This window comes from Ischnura elegans, chromosome 12 (assembly GCF_921293095.1).
Source record: "Ischnura elegans chromosome 12, ioIscEleg1.1, whole genome shotgun sequence".
NCBI lineage: Eukaryota > Metazoa > Arthropoda > Insecta > Odonata > Coenagrionidae > Ischnura > Ischnura elegans.
In genome coordinates, this window is record NC_060257.1 from 68021029 (window position 1) to 68044154 (window position 23126).

Genomic DNA, 23126 nt, shown 5'->3' on the forward strand with positions numbered 1-23126 from the left:
TTACGCATCTGCCCAGTTGACACTACAAAGGCTGGGCTCCTTGGATTGTCGAATCCGAAATATTCTCACGAGGCGTGAACTTCGAGTTTCCGCCGAGTAACCTGTTGCTGTTACCTCGTTGATGACTTGGAGAGATTCTCTCGTTTTTCACATTTAATCCTATTCCAGCGCCAGTTACTGGTTCACTCCCCTATTTTGAGACTCGGTCACGTTCATTTCATTGGCGTTTAACGTGATTGGAAAATTGCTCCCGCCAAAGTAGCGTGTTTGTTGCATTCCTTAGCCACGCCCCTGTGACTTCTGCTGTGAAGACTTGTTCCGAAGTACAGAACCCATTTCCGAGTTTTCGAGCGGAATTTTTATTGTTAGGATGAAGTACGTCAGTGATGAAGGTCAGCCAGTTGCGGTTCACGTGAGGTGTATGGAGTTGGCGGTGTTACCTGAAGGTTTTCTACGATCGATTCCCTTGTGGGATAATGAATAAGACCGAAGCTTCGAGTGTTCCAGGCTTCTTACTTCAAGAGGTGCATTTTTCACGTCAGTTCCTTCCGACTGTATAATTTAACCGGAAATCGGTTAAAATTCAACCGGGAACCGGCTTAATCTTATTTTTATCATAATATGATATGGAATATCGAGATATTTCCTTTCAACCTTGAATTGGCATGAGGATTTCCCGTGTTCGGAGAAATTAATTTTTAAGATGTGACGAACATTACGTCAATTTTGGAAATGGAGATACCTTTAAATAACGAATTAATATCTTATATTTTTTTAATCTTACTCAGCACTGTTCATATGTTGCTTCAACACTAATGATTTTCCGGCTGAAGAGTTGTGAAAATTGAAAAAAATCTTATAAATAATAAGCTCTTATAAAAATTTTTTTTTAAAAACCAGCCTTTATATTTAGATTACAGGGGATGAGCAACGTTTATATATGACACAAAGCAAAAAAACTCAGTGACCCCGAAAAACCAAAAGTGACGTATTAAAAAAGTCACTATATTTATTAAATTTTCAGTGAATGGTAAGCCCCCTATGTTTCAAAATGCCACCCCTATGCTTTTAAATGCCTACTATGTGGATATGCCTAAAGTGGATAACTTTTACTGTGGTCGCAAAACACGAAAATCGACCATTTGGAACTTCTTAGATCAAAAACATGTTTTGGGGGGCTATAGGTTGACTGGGGGGTGGTTAAAGGGGGGTTGGAGGGAAAAAGTTATATTTTCATGTATTGTCATCGGAAATGAAGAAGTGTGCAAAATTTCAGCGTTTTTGCTTCACAGGAAGTGAGTCAAATTTGAGTTACAAGACTTGTACCAGACAAACAGACAAACAAACAGACAAACAGACAGGTTGGTGAGTAAATATAAAGGCTGGAAAAATGAAATATCGACGATGAATGTTTGGAAAATCTTTCTCTCCAAAAATGCTTAGTTGGAAGCTAATGCTGTAGTGGTTTATCCTAAATACGATTTAATTATTTGAGGCTTTTACTCATGTGGCTTTATCACTTTTGTAACTTTGATTTTGATGTAAATGAGTCACTTGTGAAATGAAACTTATTCGCGACATAACCGAGAAGGGATGGAATAAATCGTTCCCATATTCGTTCCCATCGTTCCCCATCGTTTTCATCCATGGTTCGAAACAAGGGCACCTACTGCAATTTGGCGATTTTTATTCGTCGTTCATTCATTGTTCAATTTAACATCACAGGTACTCTACCAGTAACGGTAACTTCAAGCGTAACATTTAACCAGTCGTTTCGACCTCTTCCTTCTTCAACAGAAATTCTATCTTCTAGTTTAGCTTAATATGTATAAATTATCCTTACTTATTTTTTTATAGTTTGGTTCAAGATGATCTTCTTTTCTTTCCTTAAATGATCCGATCATTTGTCATGGTTTCTGGTGGAAGACGTTGTTTAACCTCAATCAAACAAAATAATTATTATCTCTGTGACTATAGGATTTTTCTTAATCCATCTTATTCTATTAATGTCATTTTTCCTGTAAGTTACTGTTGTAATTTTAGGACAAAAATATATTTGGTCTTGTCTTACCTTATCTTATTACTTAAATGATCCGATTATTTGTCATGGTTTCTTGTGGAAAACTTTGTTTTACGTTAATCAAGCAAAATAATTATCTATGTGACTATAGGATTTTCCTTAATACATCTTATTCTGTAAATGTTTTCTCTAAGCTTACTTTATATTTCCTCTAAGTTACTGATATAATTTTAGGAAAAATTTATATTTGGTCTTGTTCTCCCTTATTTTAATTTCAGGATTCACAAAATTGTGTGCTACTAATCAATTCTTTACACGTATTAAGTCGGATTTCTTAAAGAGCCATTATCAGAACAAAAACATAATACCATCCTTTACCCGACAAGTTGAGTCATGCATGTTATTGACTGATTAAAAATTTGATTATCTTATCAACCACCAATGGATTTAATACTCTATTTGTTTTTCCGGATTCACTTGATAGCATACTGATAACTAACCTACGTACGGATAAAGTCACTTTTTAAATAGCCATTATATAAGGAAAAAAATAAAAAAAACCATCCTTTACTCGATAAATTGAGCCATGCATGTTATTGGCTGATTAAAAATTTGATTATCTGATCAACCTTCAATGGATTTACTCTATTCCTCCAACTGAAAGTTTTGTGCCGGATTCACTTGAGAGCATACTGATAACTAACCTACGTACGGATAAAGTCACTTTTTAAAGAGCCATTATAAGAAAAAAAAACAAATAAACCATCCTTGACTCGATAAATTGAGCCATGCATGTTATTGGCTGATTGAAACTTTGATTATCTGATCAACCTTCAATGGATTTACTCTATTCTTCCAACTGAAAGTTTTGTGCCGGATTCACTTGAGAGCATACTGATAACTAACCTACGTACGGATAAAGTCACTTTTTAAAGAGCCATTATAAGAAAAAAAAACAAATAAACCATCCTTGACTCGATAAATTGAGCCATGCATGTTATTGGCTGATTGAAACTTTGATTATCTGATCAACCTTCAATGGATTTACTCTATTCTTCCAACTGAAAGTTTTGTGCCGGATTCACTTGAGAGCATACTGATAACTAACCTACGTACGGATAAAGTCACTTTTTAAAGAGCCATTATAAGAAAAAAAAACAAATAAACCATCCTTGACTCGATAAATTGAGCCATGCATGTTATTGGCTGATTGAAACTTTGATTATCTGATCAACCTTCAATGGATTTACTCTATCCTCTGACTGAAAGTTTTGTGCTCGTATCGGAGTGAGCCATTGCATCGGAGAACTAGAGTTTTTCCGAGGTGCTCCAGAAAGTTAAATGTTTCCGTAAACACAAAAGCACCAATCATGAAACCATTTGGTTGCGTGTTTAATCTCTTTAGGTTCTAGCGTAACCTTGTCTATCAAAGGATGGCATCCTACCCATACCTTCAATTCGTCCAGACTAGAATAGAAAATCAATTATCCATCAATTTTCCTGAAGTCGACCGAGTTGGAGAAACTAGGCTAGGATTGTTCGCTATTTGAAGGGTCCAACTACAAAGCTATTCATATTTTTTATGATAATAGAATTTTCTTTGGCCAGGAAAAACTGCAACTTGCTCAGCTTACTTTTAGAAGGAGGAATCATTTTCCAAAGTTCCATTTTCCGAGAAAGCAATGTAAGAGATCTCGTATTATGATAACCATATGTATCTCCAAGTATCAGAAAATCTCTGATACGTTAATTCTGAGATTTTAAATATAATTCTAAAGCACGAATAAGGAAAATTTAATGTAAAAACTGGTTTTACCCGTGAACGCATTTGATTAATGATTAAATTAGGATTTCTTTAATGATACCAAGGATTTGATTATCATAGAAGAGTAACTAAATTTTGAAAAACCATGTATATTTAGTGAAGGACAGCGGCCTTGTAGTGTAAAGTATGATAGTAAAAATATGATTTTTATTTATTTTTAGTTGTTGTTTACTTATTCATAAGTAAAATCGTCATAAGTAAAATCAAATATCTCACCGCATTGCTGAGTGAACCTGTCAATCACTAGATGTCCTACATTTTTTCAGTTGAAGGATATTAAGTCAAGTGCGGTTAAATGTCCCCGTGATAGTATTTAAAGAATTTCAGCACTTTATCTGTATTTGTTTGTCCTGTCCTGGCATTACCTGGATTTCCGTATGTGTAGATAGCGGTACTTATCAAAAATTCTGATATTATGAAGGTATTGCTATTTTATAAAGCCTTGCTCTCTCTGTCTTGCGTTATAATAGATGTGGGAAATTCATTTAAAATAGAGGAGGGATTTTGAGCCATTGACAGAGGGTGGTTTAGTTATAGCAGGAAAATCAATGCCCTCATGTTCTGGTATTATTACTATAGTTTGGCTTTCGTATCGATAAGGTTCAAGTTATGTAGTTGTATTTTCAGTTCTTTTTTCTTGTCTTCAGCTATAATGAAGGAAATTTCAAGCTACTGGTTTAGTCATAAATTGGTACTTAATTTTTAATCGTTTCCTAAATGCCTATATGAAGAATCCTTCTCATTATAAAACATGGCAAGGCATTATGTACGAAATTTGTTTGCATTATTTCTAACGCGTGCGATTTCATGAAATTTATTTTATGCTATCACAGAAGATATCGGAAAGCATTAGTGTCTTCATAGCCAATCAAGACTGGTGCTAAAACGATTTGGTCTTCATTTGTTGCCACTTAAAATTGCTCTGCGTTAATGAGATCAAGAAAATGTCGGTCAAACTTACCTAGGTAGTTGTGTTCAGTTTTGCATCAATTAGTGGGCTTATTCCTAGATAAGAGCTGTCTTTAGTTTAATGGAATTATAGTTTACTTTAAAAATTTTCAGCGGAATATAATAGGAATTGTGGAAGTGCCTACTGTAATTCGAAACATAGTTTCTTCCGTAATAAATCAATGTTAATGCTTAATATCTCACTCCTTTCGCTAGTAATTTTCGTGATATACTTTTTAGAAATGGGAATACCCGCAGTTCTTAGGTTATAAGATATTTTTTTTGTTGCACGAGAAATGTGTAGGGTAGGTAAATTTCCGATTGTTTTGTCACCATTTATTGTCATTTATTAGTACGCCATGTAGATGGGCAATGAGTAGCATTTACGTGAGATTATTATCTCGATACGGATGTTAGCCACCGCAAACGTTGCATGTACAATTGGGTTTCATTGGTGACCCGCAAACCTGAGGAGTGATCAGCCTAGGTACTTGTAGTTGTATTTTCTAGGCCTTATTTTAACATGCTGTGCCCTGAACTCGTACATTGGACTGAAGGAAAGCGCTAAAATTATTGCAACAAATATGTGTACTTACATGTCCAGGGTGACTATTTTGCTTTCCCACCAGTCGGTCCTATTTTGTGGAGTGCCATCATAATCTGTTTTGGTTCTGTTCGAAGGAGACGGTCGACTTGAACCGGCGGCAGTCTTCGCTTTCCCTCCGGCCTGTGGGCGATCCTTCGAATCGGGGCTTTTCATGTTGTCCGTTCTCTCTGGTTACTCTAATCCAAACACTCCACTTTCCTTTTTGTCCAAATTGTTGTTGACATTGATGTATCACTCTCAATGTCATTAAAATTTACCCGTTATTTTAGTTACAACTTTTAACCACGTGACACTTCGCTAAGACTCAAATACCGACAAATAACTAAAAATCATAAACAACTACTCGTCACCAAGACGATACTATCATATGAAACGGCGAGCCATGGCTGACAATCGCTGATTCCACGAGGCACTGCAGTAAAATCATTGCTAATGCAGCATGTGTAGTTAATGCTACTGAATTATTCATAATTGTGATCTCATTTAGTACTAATAGAAGGAGCTGGAAAATGAAAAAAACAATAGGATATAATCTTCCATTATTTAAAATTGGGAATGAGGCCTTAGTAGATGCACCATAACCATTTTTCTATTACATGAAACCTTGGACTTTTTTCGGATTGTGCTTACTTATTATAAGCCGGGATGTTTTGCTAAACTGCATTGATACAGCGTTTCATATAGTGATGTAGTATACGAGTAATTATAGTAATGAGCGGATTAAGTTATCGTTACCTTCAACGAAACGCTTATGACACTTCGACGGAAAAAGCGAGTGTAGGTTTTCTTCAAGGGCCTCATACTAAGGCTCTGACTACATACAAGGGCTAGGGCTTATACTACATACAAGGGCTCTGCCCCCCATCGAGAAAGGCTAAAAAAGAAAAAGAAATTTCTACGAGCCTGGCAGAGTCTCCAAATTGTTCAATTCAAATACAAAAAACGTTGAGACCATGTTCCACTGTAACACCCAATTCGTACATAACATAACGACTTTACGTATTACAATGAAAAACATGTTTGTTAATTATTTTTCACATAACTCAACCAAATTCTTGATATATGAATAAGATGTGACAGCTGTTTCGTAAGCTTTACAGAGAGATGGTACACACAGAATTACGTAGGAACTGAATATCAATATCTAGTGCAAATGCGGCAGATGGAGTTCCTTGGCATGAATTGGGGCTAGTATGGCGAATTTTATCGAAATATTCTTTATCATGAGCGCGAATGATTTCACTTCAGAAATACCTTTAATTAAGTTTTAATGAATCGGGATACACAAACATCTCCCAACAGCTTTAATATCCAACGCAATGCGAAATGAAATCATTTGGTGAGTAGCAGATGATAGCCTTTGGTGAACAAGAAGACGTTGTCATTGAGCCACTGCTCATCACCACCAATTCAATTGGCCTATTCCACTAGCGTAGCGAGGCGGAGGTCCGGGGGGTTCGGACCCCCCCCCTCCCCGAAATATAAAAAACAATTACTTTCCTTCGTTTAATGAAACAAAACATTGAAAAATAGTGAATTTACGAATGATTACTTTGAAAAATGAAGTTTCTTCGATTATGAAAAGTTTTAAAGTTAGTTTAAAACCCTCTACTTAGTACCCTGTTTTTCAAAAAATTTCCCCCTTGGTTTTGGACTCCCCCCAAACAAAATTCCTAGCTACGCCACTGACCTATTCGCTGCATTTGCTTTCACACACAGCACAAAAAGTGTACGTTACGTTTTAGGAATGAACCACTTTTCATTTTGAGTAGAGGAGTGGATTCCAATCGGTTCTGTGAAAAATGATGCTCTTCTAGAATTTATCTCGCCCTCACAAAAGTCTCTATGTCCATATATCAATTTTGTAGCGTGTCAGTCTGCGCGGTCACACTTTAAGGTCTATTGAAGTCGTACTAAGTGCTACAGGGATGGGGATCGGTGCGTTCGACGCAGAATTCTCTGCACGCACATTTTAAACTTGGTCCAGCCCTGTAGCTGCAGAGCTGTAGGTGTAAGGGTGCCTTCACAGTTCGGCGTTGCTTTGACGCCGCGGCTAGCGAGCCAATCAGAGCCCGTCTTTGAGAAATGATGACGTCACGTCTCCAGCTCGCTGCGTCGTCACAAAAAAACTGAACCTGTCGGATTTTCTCTGCGTGAAGGCGGCAGTACGCCGACGATTTCGAATTGGTGTTTGTTTATGGGAAGCTTAGGTATACAAATATGCAAGATTAGCTCTAATGGGTGTGGCAAATGCTGTTTATTTCATTAATTACTAATATTTTGAAGTGTTAAGCATAGATACTTCGTATCTTTCCTAAACATAGGATAAATGTTAACCCTAAATTAGGTTACAATCACCGAGGAGCGTAGATTAACATGACACATACCCGTCATGGTATCACAAGCTAAATACAGCGTGAGAGCTCCTTGTTGGTGACTACGGTCGTTTAAATTCCAATTGATATCTAATAATTGTGCCCTCATGATCTACTCAGTTAGAGCTATTTAGATAACATGACTAGGACAATCTGTTTGAACAACAGTTACCATTAATAAATATTCCTGATAACATTCCACGTTACTCATGTTCACTGAGTGTGTGTAATTAGCTATTTTTCGAATATTCCGAGTTAGGAAATAAAATTTAAAGATCATAATAATGCATAGGCAAGGGCCATTTTTACATGCATGATTATCAACATTATGGTCGCCATATTACCTTCAAATGCTATTTATAGTTAAGAAGAATATTTCAAGAAATGAAATTGCGTAAAAATACACAAAACAACATATGTATTGCGCGTTTGGCTCGAAATCGCTCGACGCAGTGCTGTGAAGGGTAAAATAAGCTGGCGGGGCGGGAGCTCTTGTGGCGTCGTGGCGTTTGCGTCGACGCGTCGACGCAACGCAGAGCTGTGAAGGCACCCTAACGATTAAGCAGTTACGCTGTAGCTGTAGTGCTGAAGCTCCACTGGCACGCCGCGCCATCTAGCGGGTGCGGAGTTTACATCTAGAGCTCTCGCCATGCAGTATGTATTTTACGTAGAAGCGGACAACTCTTAGGTTGCTAGTTTTATCTCGGAAGATAAGAGTTATGAGAGGTGAATTTTGTCCGGGATTTGAAGCGATACTGATAAGCCGGCGCTGCCATTTCCTTGAACGATGATTCGCGAAGAACTGTTCCCAAATTCTGAGAAATCATATCCAGGTGATTTGTTCAGGGGTGGCCAAACCCGCTTGCTGCTTGACACTACTGTCTTGGCTACAATTCCCACATTTTCACTATAATTATTCTACTTACAGTAAGTACCAGGTGGCTTATTCATAAATTGTGCTAAATACTTTTTGCATTGCGTGAGATAACAAGACCGGCGAAGAAGCAAGTTTCATGATCACCGATCATGAAACTTGCTTCTTCGCGGATCACTGATCAATGATCATTAGCGGCTCCGTCACGACTGACGGGAAGTTATCTGTGAACTGCACAGAGGCGCAATTTCAGTTTACAACGTACTATACCGGCACTAATAACGAATGTCTGCACTAAGAGCCCCTAGACTCTACCTTTCGCTTTATTTGGACTAAGCGCATGCGCACTTGAACAAGATTCTCGAACTATTTTGCGCATGCGCAGAAGCAGGCAAGGATTTCCTCGTCATCGGATCGTGGTATGTACCTCTCTTTTTACTTCTCTCTATGTTCTAATGCATATATATGATAATTCTTGTGTAGAAGAGGTTCCCAGCAAGCAAAAAGGACGCGGGATTATTTATTTAGTTAATGCAGTCCAAAAACAGCACGAGGCCAATTACAGTGGACTCACAATAACAAGTAAGACAGTTTAAATTTTGCTAATTATGTGTTAGCAATGATGAACAAAATAATATTAAACAGTACTATGAATTAAAGAACATAGAATAATAATGTCGTCTGTATTTCACAAGCGAATTTAGGACTAGATAGTCCTCTCTTACAATTAACTCGTTTGACAATCACATACATCCATGCCCTGGATGGTGGTCAAACCACCCAGGCGGGATTCGAACCCGCGACCTCTAGGTGAGCAGTCGGGGACTTTACCCCGGCGCCACCGAGGCCGGCATAGAATCGTATTCATGGGGTGATGCAAGGAGTAGAGGGAAAATTACGTTAGAGATGGTGAAAAATGGATGAGGGATGAAAATAAGGATCAAATTCTGGAACACATTTGAAATAGGAGTTCATGGAAGAAGGTAGTCTGAATAGAATAGAATGTTTAGAGACAGAAAGGCGGTAGGTAAAACAATGAAATAGGTCACTTGATCTCATCATGCGCAAAGGAACACGAAGAGGGAAAAGACACAGATCTGTATTTGCCATTAATACTATTTAAGAAGAGTCTCCTGTCATTGAGGACATGGCGATCAGCTAGGGTGGCAATACCAAGAAGTAAGTTTGTAAGAAGTAGTTATAGGTACCAGGTGCATTATAAGACGGAAAAAGGGAGTGTAGGTTTTCATCAAGAGCCTCATACCATTGTGAAGATATTTAGACACATTACATTTTTTGATGTTATTAAGTAATGCATTGAAATTTTTGGTGACACATCTACTAGTTTTTTCAGAATGAATCGAAGCCAAACAGCTACACTGGGTGGTAACAAGGTCAGAATTACGAATCCTATGTCTAAAATAAGTCTTGTATACAAGAAGTTTAATTTAAAAAATTGTTATACAACTGTTACAACAATTGTTTTACAAAAATGAGTGCAATTTTAACTCTACTAGAGATTTACTATTTGCATGTCAATGCTAGTGTTGTCTGGGATATCCATATAAATAAAAGAGAATGCCTGTTTGACTGTCCATTAAACGTTTCCATAAGGCTACTAGGATTATGACCGAAGTTAGTAAGTAGGTGCACCTCATGCTTACAAACTCCGTACTGCTACTTTCAGTTGCATACGACTTATACTTTGTGTCGTTTGCTCATTAAAATTGGTTACGTCACGTTATACAACTTCAATGGTTGGATATCCTTCCGGGTAGGCACGCCTCTCTACACGCTCAAAGAAAATTGGAAAACATAACTCATTGGATTCTACACTAAACCAATCATCTTCTCGGTGCAAACCTTTTTGCTGGGGTGTGCGTTCATACTGGGGATGGCAAGTGAAACGAAACGAAAAGGTTTCGTTTCGACACCGGAGGGAAGCGAAAATACGAGGCCTGGGTTTAGTTTCGGTCCAGCACGAAATTAAAATCACCAGGGAGTTGAGTTTCGACCCGGGATGAAACTTTACTCCCGGGAACGAAGCTAAATTAATCGAAACTCCGCTGCTCATAATATGGTTTCGATCCCATAAATTGAGTGGAGGGGATAAGAGAGAATAGTTTTGACCCATTACGTTTAACACGCGTGTAGAGAGGTTAAAACATTGAGCTTAAAAATAGAATGAACAGTTTGCGTTCACCGTTCTCCTGTTAGTGGTAAAAATATGAGTGCTTCATGCATCTATTGATGGTAGGTCAAACCTCTACTTTATTCATCCATACTTCGTATTCGGTGGGTGGGTCGAAACTAAACCGTTCAAAGGTGAAGCACGTGGTTCCTTCGGTGCGAATCATTAGCTGAGTTTCGTTTCGTGCCACAGTTTTAGTTTAGTTTCCACCCGAAGTAGTTTCGTTTAGTTTCGATTGCCATCCCTGTTTCACAGGACGTTTCGGTCTGCGCACTAACGGACACATAAAAATAACCAATGTTGTGGAGCGGGTAAAATCTGATCCCGTGCGCGTAATACGGAAATCGTTCATTGTTTGCTGTTCAGCGCGCCTAAAAATCCTGCCTTTTGACCACGAATTCCAACTTCAAAATTTCCCTCTTCCGTGGGTGCTATCCTTCCTGAGCAGCGCCGGGTGACCTGATAGGTTCTAATAAACGTAATCAGCACCCACACTTTATGCTTCCAGAGATTAAAAACTTATTTTTTACTTTTAAGTGCATTTCATGATGTTTTTTGGAATATCGTGCTTATTTAATATTTTTAAAATTTTTATTTTCATATCAATATACTTTGCGCTGGGAAGAAAGTGTTACAAGTCGATGTTGATAAATGGCTAATATACGTGTCTTTTATTTATTTTAAGAGATTTTTTAAAAATCTTATTGCTATTTGAATTACTCTGCATTACTTATTGATCAAAGGAGCAGTATATTTTTTTGTTTTCACAGAGTACTGGCTGTAATATTTTCGAAGTGTCTCAATGGACGGGTCAGTAAGCAGTGAAGTCGGCCGCAGCCATGACATTTATGATCTTGACGGGAAAAATGTCGCTCTCATCTATCTGATGAAACCCCACGAGGAAACATCAGCGGTGGATATAGAGAATGACATTGGAGAACTAACAAGTGAATTGAAGAAAAGGGGATTTGAAGTTAAACGCAAAGATTATTTGGATGTCTCTGACCTCAAGGAGCACTTGAAACACGGTAATGGATGCTTCGATACACAATTTTCTGTAAAGGATAACATCTCATTATTCTCTAATATTAAAAGTATGGGTAAGGAATCAAGCAATATTAACATGAAACCATGTTTTTTTCCCATAATATTTTTCGCCAACTTACCGTTTGCATGACTTTATCGTTGCTATATCAAGTGCCAACTTTGTGCAATTCAACAGCACTATCTTTATGCGTAGTTTTCCGCGGCGTTGTCTAGATGATGTCTCCATGTTTCTGGGTTTCACCGCGTTTATTTTCTTTTTGACAACAGTTTCTCCGGTATTCCAACCGGCGTCTTCAGGTCGATGTCGGGATTCAATTTTTGGTGACTTATATAGTTCATTTTTGGCGCCAATTTTTCATGCTGGATGCTGATTGGTCCACCTTCTTTTTCTCTCGTATGACCCTCTTCCACGAGCTGTGGAGAGGGTAGCCGTCTTCTCTATTCATGTTTTCCGGGAGAAAGACTACATAGGAGAGACGTGTAGATCAATGAAAGTGCGCATCCAAGAACACAGAAGAGCCACAAGAATTAAGCAATTTCAGCTCTCCGCCATTGCGGAGCATGCATGGAGCGAACCCGGACACCAGATACTGTTTGACGATGCAACAGTTGTGGCAAAAGAAAATAGATATTATCCCAGGCTAATAAAGGAGGCTATCGAAATATTCAAGACACCGGAAAATATGAATAGAGAAGACGGCTACCCTCTCCACAGCTCGTGGAAGAGGGTCATACGAGAGAAAAGAAGGTGGACCAATCAGCATCCAGCATAAAAAATTGGCGCCAAAAATGAACTATATAAGTCACCAAAAATTGAATCCCGACGTCGACCTGAAGACGCCGGTTGGAATACCGGAGAAACTGTTGTCAAAAAGAAAATCCACGCGGTGAAACCCAGAAACATGGAGACATCAGCACTATCTTAATTTCTCTACCTTCATTTTGCAGTGTGTCGCATCAACTTACTTAGCTGTCGGCGTAGTTATACGGTTAACACTGTAGTCGGAAGATAACTTATCGCAGTCGTATACATATACCTTTAGATCAAGGAATAGGATAACATTTCCTATAGCTACTGCTTCCCACCGGTAAAAAAATGGACACTGTCATTTTTACAATCAAATTATCCATTTTTTTGCCGCACTAATTGCGTCATCGAATATCCCATCACAGGTGAAAGACATTCAGTTGGTAGAATTCAAACATTACTCTTACTTTCCAGTAACACACACCCAAACTCTTTCTCTTATAGTACCCCAATTATGAATGCAAATATTTGGGCACACATTAGCGTCATTAAAAGGCAAAGATTAAAACCTCATGTACAGATGTACTCACTAAAGAAAAACATTTCCAGTTTTTAAAATTAAGCGTGTTCCTAAAAAAATGACATATCTCAGTGCACCTAGACAAAAATGTACTCTATTTACTCACTTTGGGCTAGGGGTTGCGTCAGAATGGTGGCCCTCTCGATATGATTGCGTTACGACAACAACTGTTCTCGAAGGGTTTTATGTTAAGAAGTTAGCGAAGTGTCGGAAGGCGAAAAAATACGGGTCTCTTTATTTTAAAACTCTATCACAATTGATAATAAAACCAATTTGATATACCAGGCCATTGCTTGATCGTCATCTAAGTTGTGTGTCTTATTGCATCTATGTTTAAGACTTTTTCCCGCTCCTAAAATAAATTTAGTAAGACGGAAGTGCAAAAATGAATAGTCTAGTTAAGGAAAGCTTTTGATGCATAGTATAACTGGTGAAGATATTTTATTCATGTTATTCAGCAATGCTTTTGATCCATCATTCAATTACTCAGTTTTTTATGGTTTCATTGTCTCTTGCAACCGATTATGTCGGAATTTTTGAGAAAAGCTGTAACGAAATGGAAAAATAACGTCTGGTGCTTACTGATGAAATTAATTATAATCAATTCTGAATAAAAATTTAACTACCAATCCCTACCGCAAAGTAATATCTCAAAAAAATCATTCCTCAAGTGTATCTTACATTTCTAGTCTAGAAAATCGTGAGTGTAACATCCGAGCAATATGTGTCTGAAATTTCGGCTATAAAGTTCTTTTTCAGAATATCAGTTTTTTCGTTTTTTTTCCCAAATTTCGTTTTGAGATCTCCATTCACACTATTTTGTTCTTAAATATATTTTGCAAATAAGCAGCATTTTGGTGTCTCATCTCTAAAAATCCATTTTCTCGGTTTCAACAATCTGATACATAGGATGGGGAGATTTGGCTTTTTATATCGTTTTTATGAAGTCGCTAATGTTGTCTGTAATCTTGTCCGGGTCAAATTTTCCGATTCAATTTTAACCTTTTTTTCCAATTACCTATCAAGCTGAAATTTTTAGGATAACACAGAACCTGGTGGCAATGCAATATCCTAATACTTTTATTGTGATTTTAACTTTATCTCGAATGTTATTCAGGATTTCAAATTAGATATGGGAATTAGTTTGAAACATCGCCACCAAAATGAGAATGATAGAGAAACATATCAACACATTTGTTTACTTCAAAGTTCATTGAATAATTGATTGGACAAAAATTTACTTGTATGCTTTTTATAGCACGACAATAACTTTGCTTTTTTATTGTTATTTATTTGTATTATTATTTTTGATTTATTCTATATTTTTATTTGTAGATATTAATTGACTCTATTTTGCAGATATTAAAATAAAATTATGATTTAATGAAAACAAATGAAAATCAAGTTCACAAAAAGAATATTAAACTATTGACCGGGATACGGCTTAGCGGACTGGTATTCTGGCGTTAGATTTTATGGATGAAATTTCACATACGATTGCATGGCTCAGGTTTCACACATACCTACGATTTTGTGGAATAAGAATTCAAGATACGCCGGAATGGAATTATTTTTTGAAATACTACTTTGCGGCTAGGGGCGGTCATTATTATGAAAGCTTATGATTCTTATTTTTGTTTATTTTTAGTGACGTTATTATTTTTCTTACAAAGAATGACGGAGGCGTCAGCAGATCTGCTTGAAATCTAGAAAAATGCATATTTCAATCATTGCAGGGCCGCCGAAATCACTGAAGAACACTTGGAAATAAGCTGTTATATTCTACAAATTCAGTTTATTATATTTACAGTTGCAACAGAAGTTGGTAATTTGACCTGTTTATGGGTTTTCGTATTCACGACCCGTGACATCGACAATGAGTGCATCCAGTGTCTTTCGGGGGTTATTGAGCTCAAACAATTATGGCACCCATTCACTGCAGAAAACTGTACAAGATTATTTGGTGCGCCTAAGTTGTTCTTCGTAGAGGTGAGTATTAAGTGACTTCCGGACACCCTTTAGCAACTTTTAGTGGTAATGAGATGACGAAGATCATACATAATTTATAAATTCACCGTTCAAAAATCACTCATGGCAGAAACGTTTCTAACTTGAATTTACTTGGAAAAACATATGGCGATTTCTATGGAAACCGGCGACTTCAGACTTTACCAGTCGATTGGACTTGAGGCGATTAAAATGTACTTTGAATCAGCCTAAGTTACCCATTTGATATCTCTTTGTGCAAGGGAAGCTTCTCTTTTTTTCGCGCATTAACTGATTCACATGTCAATGTTTCCCATTTGTATTTTGCCATCATTACGGCAATTTTCAAGGCAAGGTTTTCTTAAACCCGTCCGATATAGTGCAATTAATTGGCCAAAAAATTGAATATTGAACCTCAATATCGGACTTTATGCTGTACATGACAAGCACCGATATTGGGGCCAGTATCGGAGAAGGGACTAACGAATTTATCATCGTAAACCGTCGTTATTGCTTCCTTCCGTCGATAATTCTGTGCAAATTCAACGTCAACGGGATGTGTTGCCAAGAGCCAGTTTTGGCCGTTAGGGCGCGATTTAGCTAATTTCTGATTGGAGATTGGACGGATGAGAATGAAGCTTGCTCTAAATACCAATTTTTCGTGAGAAATTATCAGAGAGATTGTGGGATTGAGATAGAATTGAAAATTGTAATGGCGCGGTAATTGTAATAGATTGTGCATAAAAGGGTATTACCTTAAGTACGTGTAACCTCAAGATCTCGTTCAAGTTTAACTAGGCGATAGGAAATGGATACTCTAGAGGCGTAGTTTTTGTTTTTCAGCCGCCAACGCGCAATACTTTTTTCCATATTTGCGACGGGAAGCATCGGGGAACCGCCTACGTTTATATGCAACCCACATGACAAATATATACCGTCATTGGTCTTCGTCCTAAAAAGAGTATGAAGGCTGTTTTACACGGAGCACGTCATTGTGCAGGTTGGCATTGAAAATTTGTTGAAATTGCGAGAATGTGCTCATGGAATTAGAGCAGGGGCTATTTTGCCGTCTCGCATCCACGCATTCTCGCATGTGATCTAACAATGTACCGCTTTACGCGACGCAATTTTGATTGCACCTTCGCAAATACGTCAGGTTGCGAATTGACGTGCCACGTGTAAAACGGCCTTAGGGATCTATTGTTGTACCGTATAAATAAAGACGTTTTTTGTGGTACTTTCCATTGCTAATGTCTCGAAAAGAATTGAGTGTTGGCGGCTGAGACAAAAACTAAACCTCATGAGTATCCATTTCCTATCGCCTAGCAAAATTTGAACGAGATTGAGGGAAATTCCTTGTTAGATAGGCTTAGAGCTGGTCTACAAAGGAACATAAGCAGGCACAAGCCGTAAGGCAGAGGATATAAAATGTAAGAAAAAATTTCAAAAATAAGGCGCAGACGGAAACAGCTGAGTTCCGGTATCACATACTGGCACTTGGAACCTTGTAGGTACATATATTCGGATATAATAATAATAGTTCAAGAGCAATTCACAATCACTAAAATAGAAACACATAAAAAAAAGAAACACTAAAATGGGAAAAACATATTTTGGAGCTTTCGAAGTTGTAGCTTCTTTCTCAACATCTGAGGAACAAATGGGGAGCTGGAAAAGGAGTATGTTGGACAAGGGAAAGGGGAGAGACAGCATTATCAGGCGACGTTCAACCCAGTGAGGCTATTTGCTTGTAGATGGCAAATGCACGCCAATTCCAGGGTGTGGATGTTGAGGGCAGAGTCAGTGGGAGGGGGAGAATGCTGCAATAACTACTACTTTGAACCAATTATTGAAGAATACAAGATACAAGAATCGCCATGAGAAAAAATTTCCCTGGACCGGGAATCGAACCATGGACCTTTGGCTTTCCAGGGCTCTCAACCACTTGTTGGAAGTCCTTTCTCCCTCGCATTGCCATCCTTGATGGACCGCAAGGGCCTAACACAAAAACGAAAAAATGCATAACTCGCAGGATACTCGCAGAACAAAGAATTCATCTTTATGACGGCTTCCGCGGGTTGATGCAATTGAAAATTCAGCTCTTCCGGGCTCTACTCCGCATCAGTCCATATTTTTTTCTGACCATAAGTACCATGAGCCTCGGTTAATTGCCATGGGAATTAAAGAACCTGGATAGCGTAGTGGTCTGCTCAGTGGCCCGGAAACCCAAAGGTCCGTTTTTGATTCCCGGTCAAGGGGAATTTTTACATACGGCAATTCTTGCATATTTCACCACTGTTCACGTGGCAGGATTAGAAATATTACACATACCACTTTGCGTGGCTTTAGTGCAGGTTTGAGGCTCTCAACCGGTTGTGGCTTTTTGGAAGTCCTTTCTCCCTCACATTGCCATCCTTGATGGACCCCGAGAACCTAACACCTAGTACCATGAGCCTCGGTATAATTGCCATGGGATTTAAAGAACCTGAATAGTGTAGTGGTCTGCACAGTGGCCCGGAAACCCAAAGGTCTGTGGTTTGATTTCCGGTCAAGGGGAATTTTTTCATGTGGCAATTCTTGCATATTTCACCGCCATTCACGCGGCAGGGTTAGAAATATTGCACAATTATTGACAAGCGAGCCGTGGGAGAATGTGAGAGGACTGTGAGTGATGCGTATGGGGAGGATGGACAGCAGGAGGCACGGTGATTATTTATTCTGAGCTGAAGGGGGGTGGTGCATTGGCCTACGTAGAAAGTGGGGCAGAAGTTGCAATGAAGAAGGTAAATGAGGTTGGTGGAGGGAAATATCGGGAGGCATTTAAGTTTGGGAAGAAAAGAGGCTGGGAGTGCATGTATTTGAAGGATTGGGGTGTCTCGATACTCACAACATTTGACACTACATATAATATATTCTTCTGGGGAACACCAGTGAGTAGACCATGTGATGTATATAAAGTGCTAAGTGTTCAATGTTTTGTTTACAGGCATTGTAATAATACTTGCAGCCCCTATTGACAATACCAAGTCAGCTTGGGCCAATATGGATAATCATTAGACCGTGGAAGTATGCAAGCATGTGTAGTCTGCTCCTGTAGTAAAAAACTGTTTTATGTGTGGAAAATTAACACCAGGCTCAGAATAAAATTTAGTGAGTTGCGGACACTCTGTAGCTACCTACTTTTAGTGGTGATGAGATGATGAAGATCATAAATTCACCATTCAAACATTCCTTTTGGCAGAAAATGTTATACATAACTTGAATTTGTTAGAAAAAAAAAGAGCAATCTCCATGCATACCAGCTATAATGACGTTAGACTTTACCAGTCAATTGGATGTGGGATGAATAAAATGTAATTTGAATCAGCTCTTGTAACCCATTTTCTATCTCTTTGTATACGGGAAGCTTCTCTTATTTTCATGCATTACTGATTAACATATCAATGTTTCCCATTTGTATTTTAGCATCATCAAGGCAATATGCGGTCGATATATAGAATTACAATCTAAGAAATACATAATTAGCATAATGAAGGAATGACCAACAAATATGCTTATGAGTTAATACATAAATTAGTGCATAAACATTATCTTGGCAATTTTTTGCATAGTTTATTGATTGTTTTTTCATCTTTTAAATTTTTGATTCTTTAATCATAGTGATGTATTTTCATGGTAACTGGCCCTGATAATGCAAAAAATACAGTTTCGAAAAATAAGCAAAAATATAAGCAAATTAAAAAAGAGTAGATTGACTTTTCTCCAATGACAGCAAGACATACATATATTTTTTCTGTATCCATTTTTATTTAATTTTTGTATCTGAACTCACTCCACAATATTCTTTAGCCAGCAGTGAACCAAAAAAATTCCTTTTTAATTCTTTTAGACGATCACAGAAGAAGAAGATACAGAAATTTCATTGATGAACAAACTAAGTGGGGAACTCAAGAAAGATATTGTTGTCAAAACCTTACCAGCATCGGTGGATATTATGTTGGCATTATTTAAAAGACATGGTATGTGATCTGTTTTTTTTCCATCAATGCCTTTATGCAATACATATTTAATTTTTAATGCATAAATGTGCTAACTAACACATCAAAATGGCCAGATGTTTTATAGTGTATTGATTTTCTGGAAAAAGCGCACTACCGTCACAAATAAAATAGAAACGCCTTACGTGTCATTTTGATGGAAGTTGGTCATTTAAGGTAGGCAGATGGTTTGACTCCATCTCTATGTGTAATACTTATATTATATTTTAACAGAATATGTACCATAAGATAAATAAAAGTCTGAAAATATTAAGACGACATAAAAACATTTCTAGGTAATATGGTTAAGTAAGTAGAGGTTACCCATCAAAATTATGTGTATGGTCCTTCTGGTATTACATCAAGCAAAATACAGAGACCTTTCTTGCTAAAAAATAAAATAACCTCCGACACATTCATAACTTCCGATTCCATTATTAAGTAACTTCTACCACTAAATGTATCCAGTTTTTAAATTCGTGGTTACAGTTAATGGACAATCACACACTGAACAGGAGGTGATGTTTAATGCGTAGGTTAGTCAGACTAGAATGATGGTGAACTTTGGGTACATTCAAGCCTGGATGTAAAATAGTTATGAAGTCTGGCATCTTATTGAATTCAAAAGAATTTCAATCTTTTCTCTCCTGTAGGTATGAGTGTTGCGGTGGTGAATTATGAGTGTTTTCCCAGATGATCGCTTCTGTTGTGTTTAGAGCAGAAATAATCTTTTTCTGTTATAATAAAGCGAGTATGTATACATAAATAAAAGAGGATGTCTGTTTGTCTGCCCGCTATGCATTTCTATAGGGCTGTGCAGATTGCAACCAAAGTTAGTACATAAGTGCATCTCATGCTCCCAAAGCCTGTAGTGCAACTTCTGGTTGTATTTGATGCGTTCTTTCTGTTGTATTCTCATTACTGTTTGTTATGTCACATCATTGCTGGAAGGTTTTTTGGATGAGAAAGTGAAAGAAAGGTGCCATTTCGCACTCGTCCGACCGCACCTTGAATATGGGATCCTGTGCAGAAAGACTTAATCCACAAACTGAATAAAATACGAAGGAAGGCTGCATGGTTCGTCAAAAACTACTATGGGCATACAGGCAGTGTTATCCAAATGTTAACCAAATAAGGCTGGGAGCCGCTGGAGACTCGGAGGCTGCGCGCTAGGCTTAGCTTGTTTGAACAATTGAGAATGGACATCTTTAAGAGAGACATGGAGAACATAATTAGAGCTCCACTATATTTCCAGGTCAAACAAAGCGATAAATTGAGAGAGATATTTTGCAGAACAGATAGATATGTGAATTCTTTTTTCCCTCGAACTATGAAAGGACTTTAATAAATGCCAGTGGTAATTTTTTTGGAGCATTTCCTTTTTATGTGTAAATGGCTGGTGTCCTAACACATGCCCCCTTCCACATCCCTTTTAGGTGGATTGCATGGTAGTATGTAGATGTAGATCATACAACTTCCGTAGTTGGACATCCTGCCGGGTAGGCGCACCTCTTGACACGCTCAAATGGAAAATTCAACACTTACAGTCCAGCAGTGGCGGCGCGTGCGTACACGCACGTTAGCAAGTGCACACCCAAACATGAATGAATTATAAAAGAAAACTATTCCTTTGCAACGAGAAGGATAAAAATCCTGTCTAGATATGCAAGAAACATGAAGCTCCGAACGCTACAGCTATAGCCTTTTCGAATTCACCACTCTACAAGTGTGCGATCCCGTGGCATCGTGCCGGTCGCATATTAGGTTTATGCAATCGCTTGTGGGTGCTCTGGCGGGACGAAGTAAGCGGGGGGGTATGCACTGTTCAAATGGGTGATGGGAGCAGACTCAAAACGATGCGAGTGCGCACGCGCATATTTTTGGTGAGTGAGTTGCAGGTAGCGTAGCGGTGTAGCCGCCACCTACACTACGTGCGCCCAGGATCCTAGTCCATCTACAGAGTCATCTATATGGCCGTTTTCTACACTACTTTCTCATAGGGTGTAAGGAAAGGAGAATGAATTTCACCTACCGTCAGTTGTAAAGGTGTGTTTAGAATAATTATTTTCATGCATGCTAAAATTATTTCTGTTCATGCAATTTTAAGGGTAGAATATACCAGTGATATGTTTTGCTTGCTATGTATTCTATTACGACGAAATATGATGCTCATGGATTAGTATTAACATAATATAATTAAATCATCCTATATCTGCTCTAATGCACACCCTAGATAAATTACCACCAGCCGCCACTGCAGTCCAGCCGGCAAGAGTTGTCCGTTGGCACTTTAAAAGTAGGGGGCGAGAACCCTACGCCAACATGGTTTGCAACCAATCCCTGCCCTCCAAATGCACCTCACATCCTTGCCTAGTCATACAATGTTGTCACATGCATATGAAGCACTGAAACAAGCCTGAACCACCAAAACAAGCCCTCTCTGCGAATCGCCAAAACAAAGGATTCTTCCTTTGGGTCCTTCGTGCTTGTCGTCCCTTCTGGCTGCTTTCTTCACGGAACCCTTTTGTTTACATCTTACATGGGCGTTTCCCTTTCTTACCTGGCAACCTTGCCCCCTACCCCTGCTAGCTGTCAACGGACAACTCTTGGCGGCCAGGCTGTAACCACATATTAATCCTCTTGTTGCAAACCTTTTTGCTGGGGTGTGCGTTCACACTACCTTTGTGGACTATGCACGTAGGAACACATAATGAACAATGTTGTGGATGTTACATATACGTACCATCGTCATACCTGCTTCGTTCCTTTACCTAAAAATCCTGCCATGCGGCAATGAATTCCAAATTTCTAATTTCCCACTTCTCTGGGTACTGTCCTTTCCAAGTAAGTCCCGGTGGCCTGCTAGGATGACTTAGAATATAGTAGTATGGGTAGAAGGAAATACTCTGCCATGTAAACTAAATTAGGTAAATCAAAAAGGAAAAACTACCTGGTTTTCATTACAGGGTAGTTTAAGACTATTGGGTATTGCAACAGCCCTATGCGCATTGAATGTCATGGCACCATTGCTTTCTTGAAAGTTATAAATATGGATCATTTGATAGAAAAGGAGTGATCACGCAGAGAAATAAAAACACGTCTGTTCTCTTTGAGAGTAGAAGAATCACTCGTTTATTCACCAACCCAGGGGTAGGTGGCATAGGGAGAGGAGGAGTCTGGGGAATCTGAACCCCCCATAAAATATGTATACACAATTAATTTGCTTCTTAAAAGAAAACAAAATAATGAAAAATCATGAATTTCCAAAAGATTTCTTTGAAAAATGGAGTTTTTTTCGATTTTGAAAAGTATTTAAATTAGTTTAAAACCCTCTTCATAGTACCCTGTTTTTCAAAAACTTCCCCCCTAGTTTATGGACCAGCCCCCCTCCCCAACTCTCCCCCAAATGCATTTCTGGGCTACCCTACTGCCAGGGGTCTCCAAACTTTTCAATTCAAGAGCCACTTTGTATATTTCCCACATTTATGTGGGCCAAAGGAATAAATAAATAAAAAACAAATCAGTGCCAGTAATTTTATTTCCTCACAAATTTGAGTATAAACGTTGAAAAATTTAAATTTCTGGAACAAATCAGGGTAAAATAAGTATATTCCTGCCTTTATTTTTATGCAACTACATTAGTTTGACGAATTATAGTTAAGTTTTGACTTCAAAATTTTATTAGAATCAGGTTCCAGATTAGATGAGCAAATTTTAACCAACACACAGAGATTTGTTTCCAGGTGAAATTATGTGTCTGGTCAGATGTAGCCCGCTGGCCATAGTTTGAAGAACCCATACTAACATATATGCCAACCATATCTAGTATACTCTAGCTCATGCTCTAGCATGCATTAATAGGTCATTAAAAAAAGAATCATGATACTG

The 23126-nt window shown here is 38.2% G+C and overlaps 2 protein-coding genes across 8 annotated transcripts in view; one reads left to right on the forward strand and one right to left on the reverse strand.

Annotated features, from left to right (window-relative positions):
* LOC124169614 overlaps window positions 1-5713 on the reverse strand; it is a 134463-nt gene extending 128750 nt beyond the window's left edge. For both annotated transcript variants that reach the window (XM_046548256.1, XM_046548255.1), the window contains exon 1: window positions 5390-5713. In XM_046548256.1, the coding sequence (XP_046404212.1) occupies window positions 5390-5553 (164 nt within the window). In that variant the 5' untranslated portion in view covers window positions 5554-5713. The remainder of the gene's footprint in view (window positions 1-5389) is intronic.
* A 2703-nt stretch (window positions 5714-8416) lies between these two features.
* The window catches only part of LOC124169480, a 35776-nt gene continuing 21066 nt past the window's right edge, over window positions 8417-23126 (forward strand). The window contains exons 1-5 of one of the 6 annotated variants that reach the window (XM_046548101.1): window positions 8418-9068; window positions 9133-9231; window positions 11611-11868; window positions 15026-15204; window positions 19091-19220. In XM_046548101.1, the coding sequence (XP_046404057.1) occupies window positions 11643-11868; window positions 15026-15204; window positions 19091-19220 (535 nt within the window). In that variant the 5' untranslated portion in view covers window positions 8418-9068; window positions 9133-9231; window positions 11611-11642. Of the gene's footprint in view, window positions 9069-9132; window positions 9232-11610; window positions 11869-15025; window positions 15205-19090; window positions 19221-23126 lie in introns of all 6 variants that reach the window. The other 5 variants (XM_046548100.1, XM_046548102.1, XM_046548104.1 and 2 more) reach the window with 5 other exon arrangements.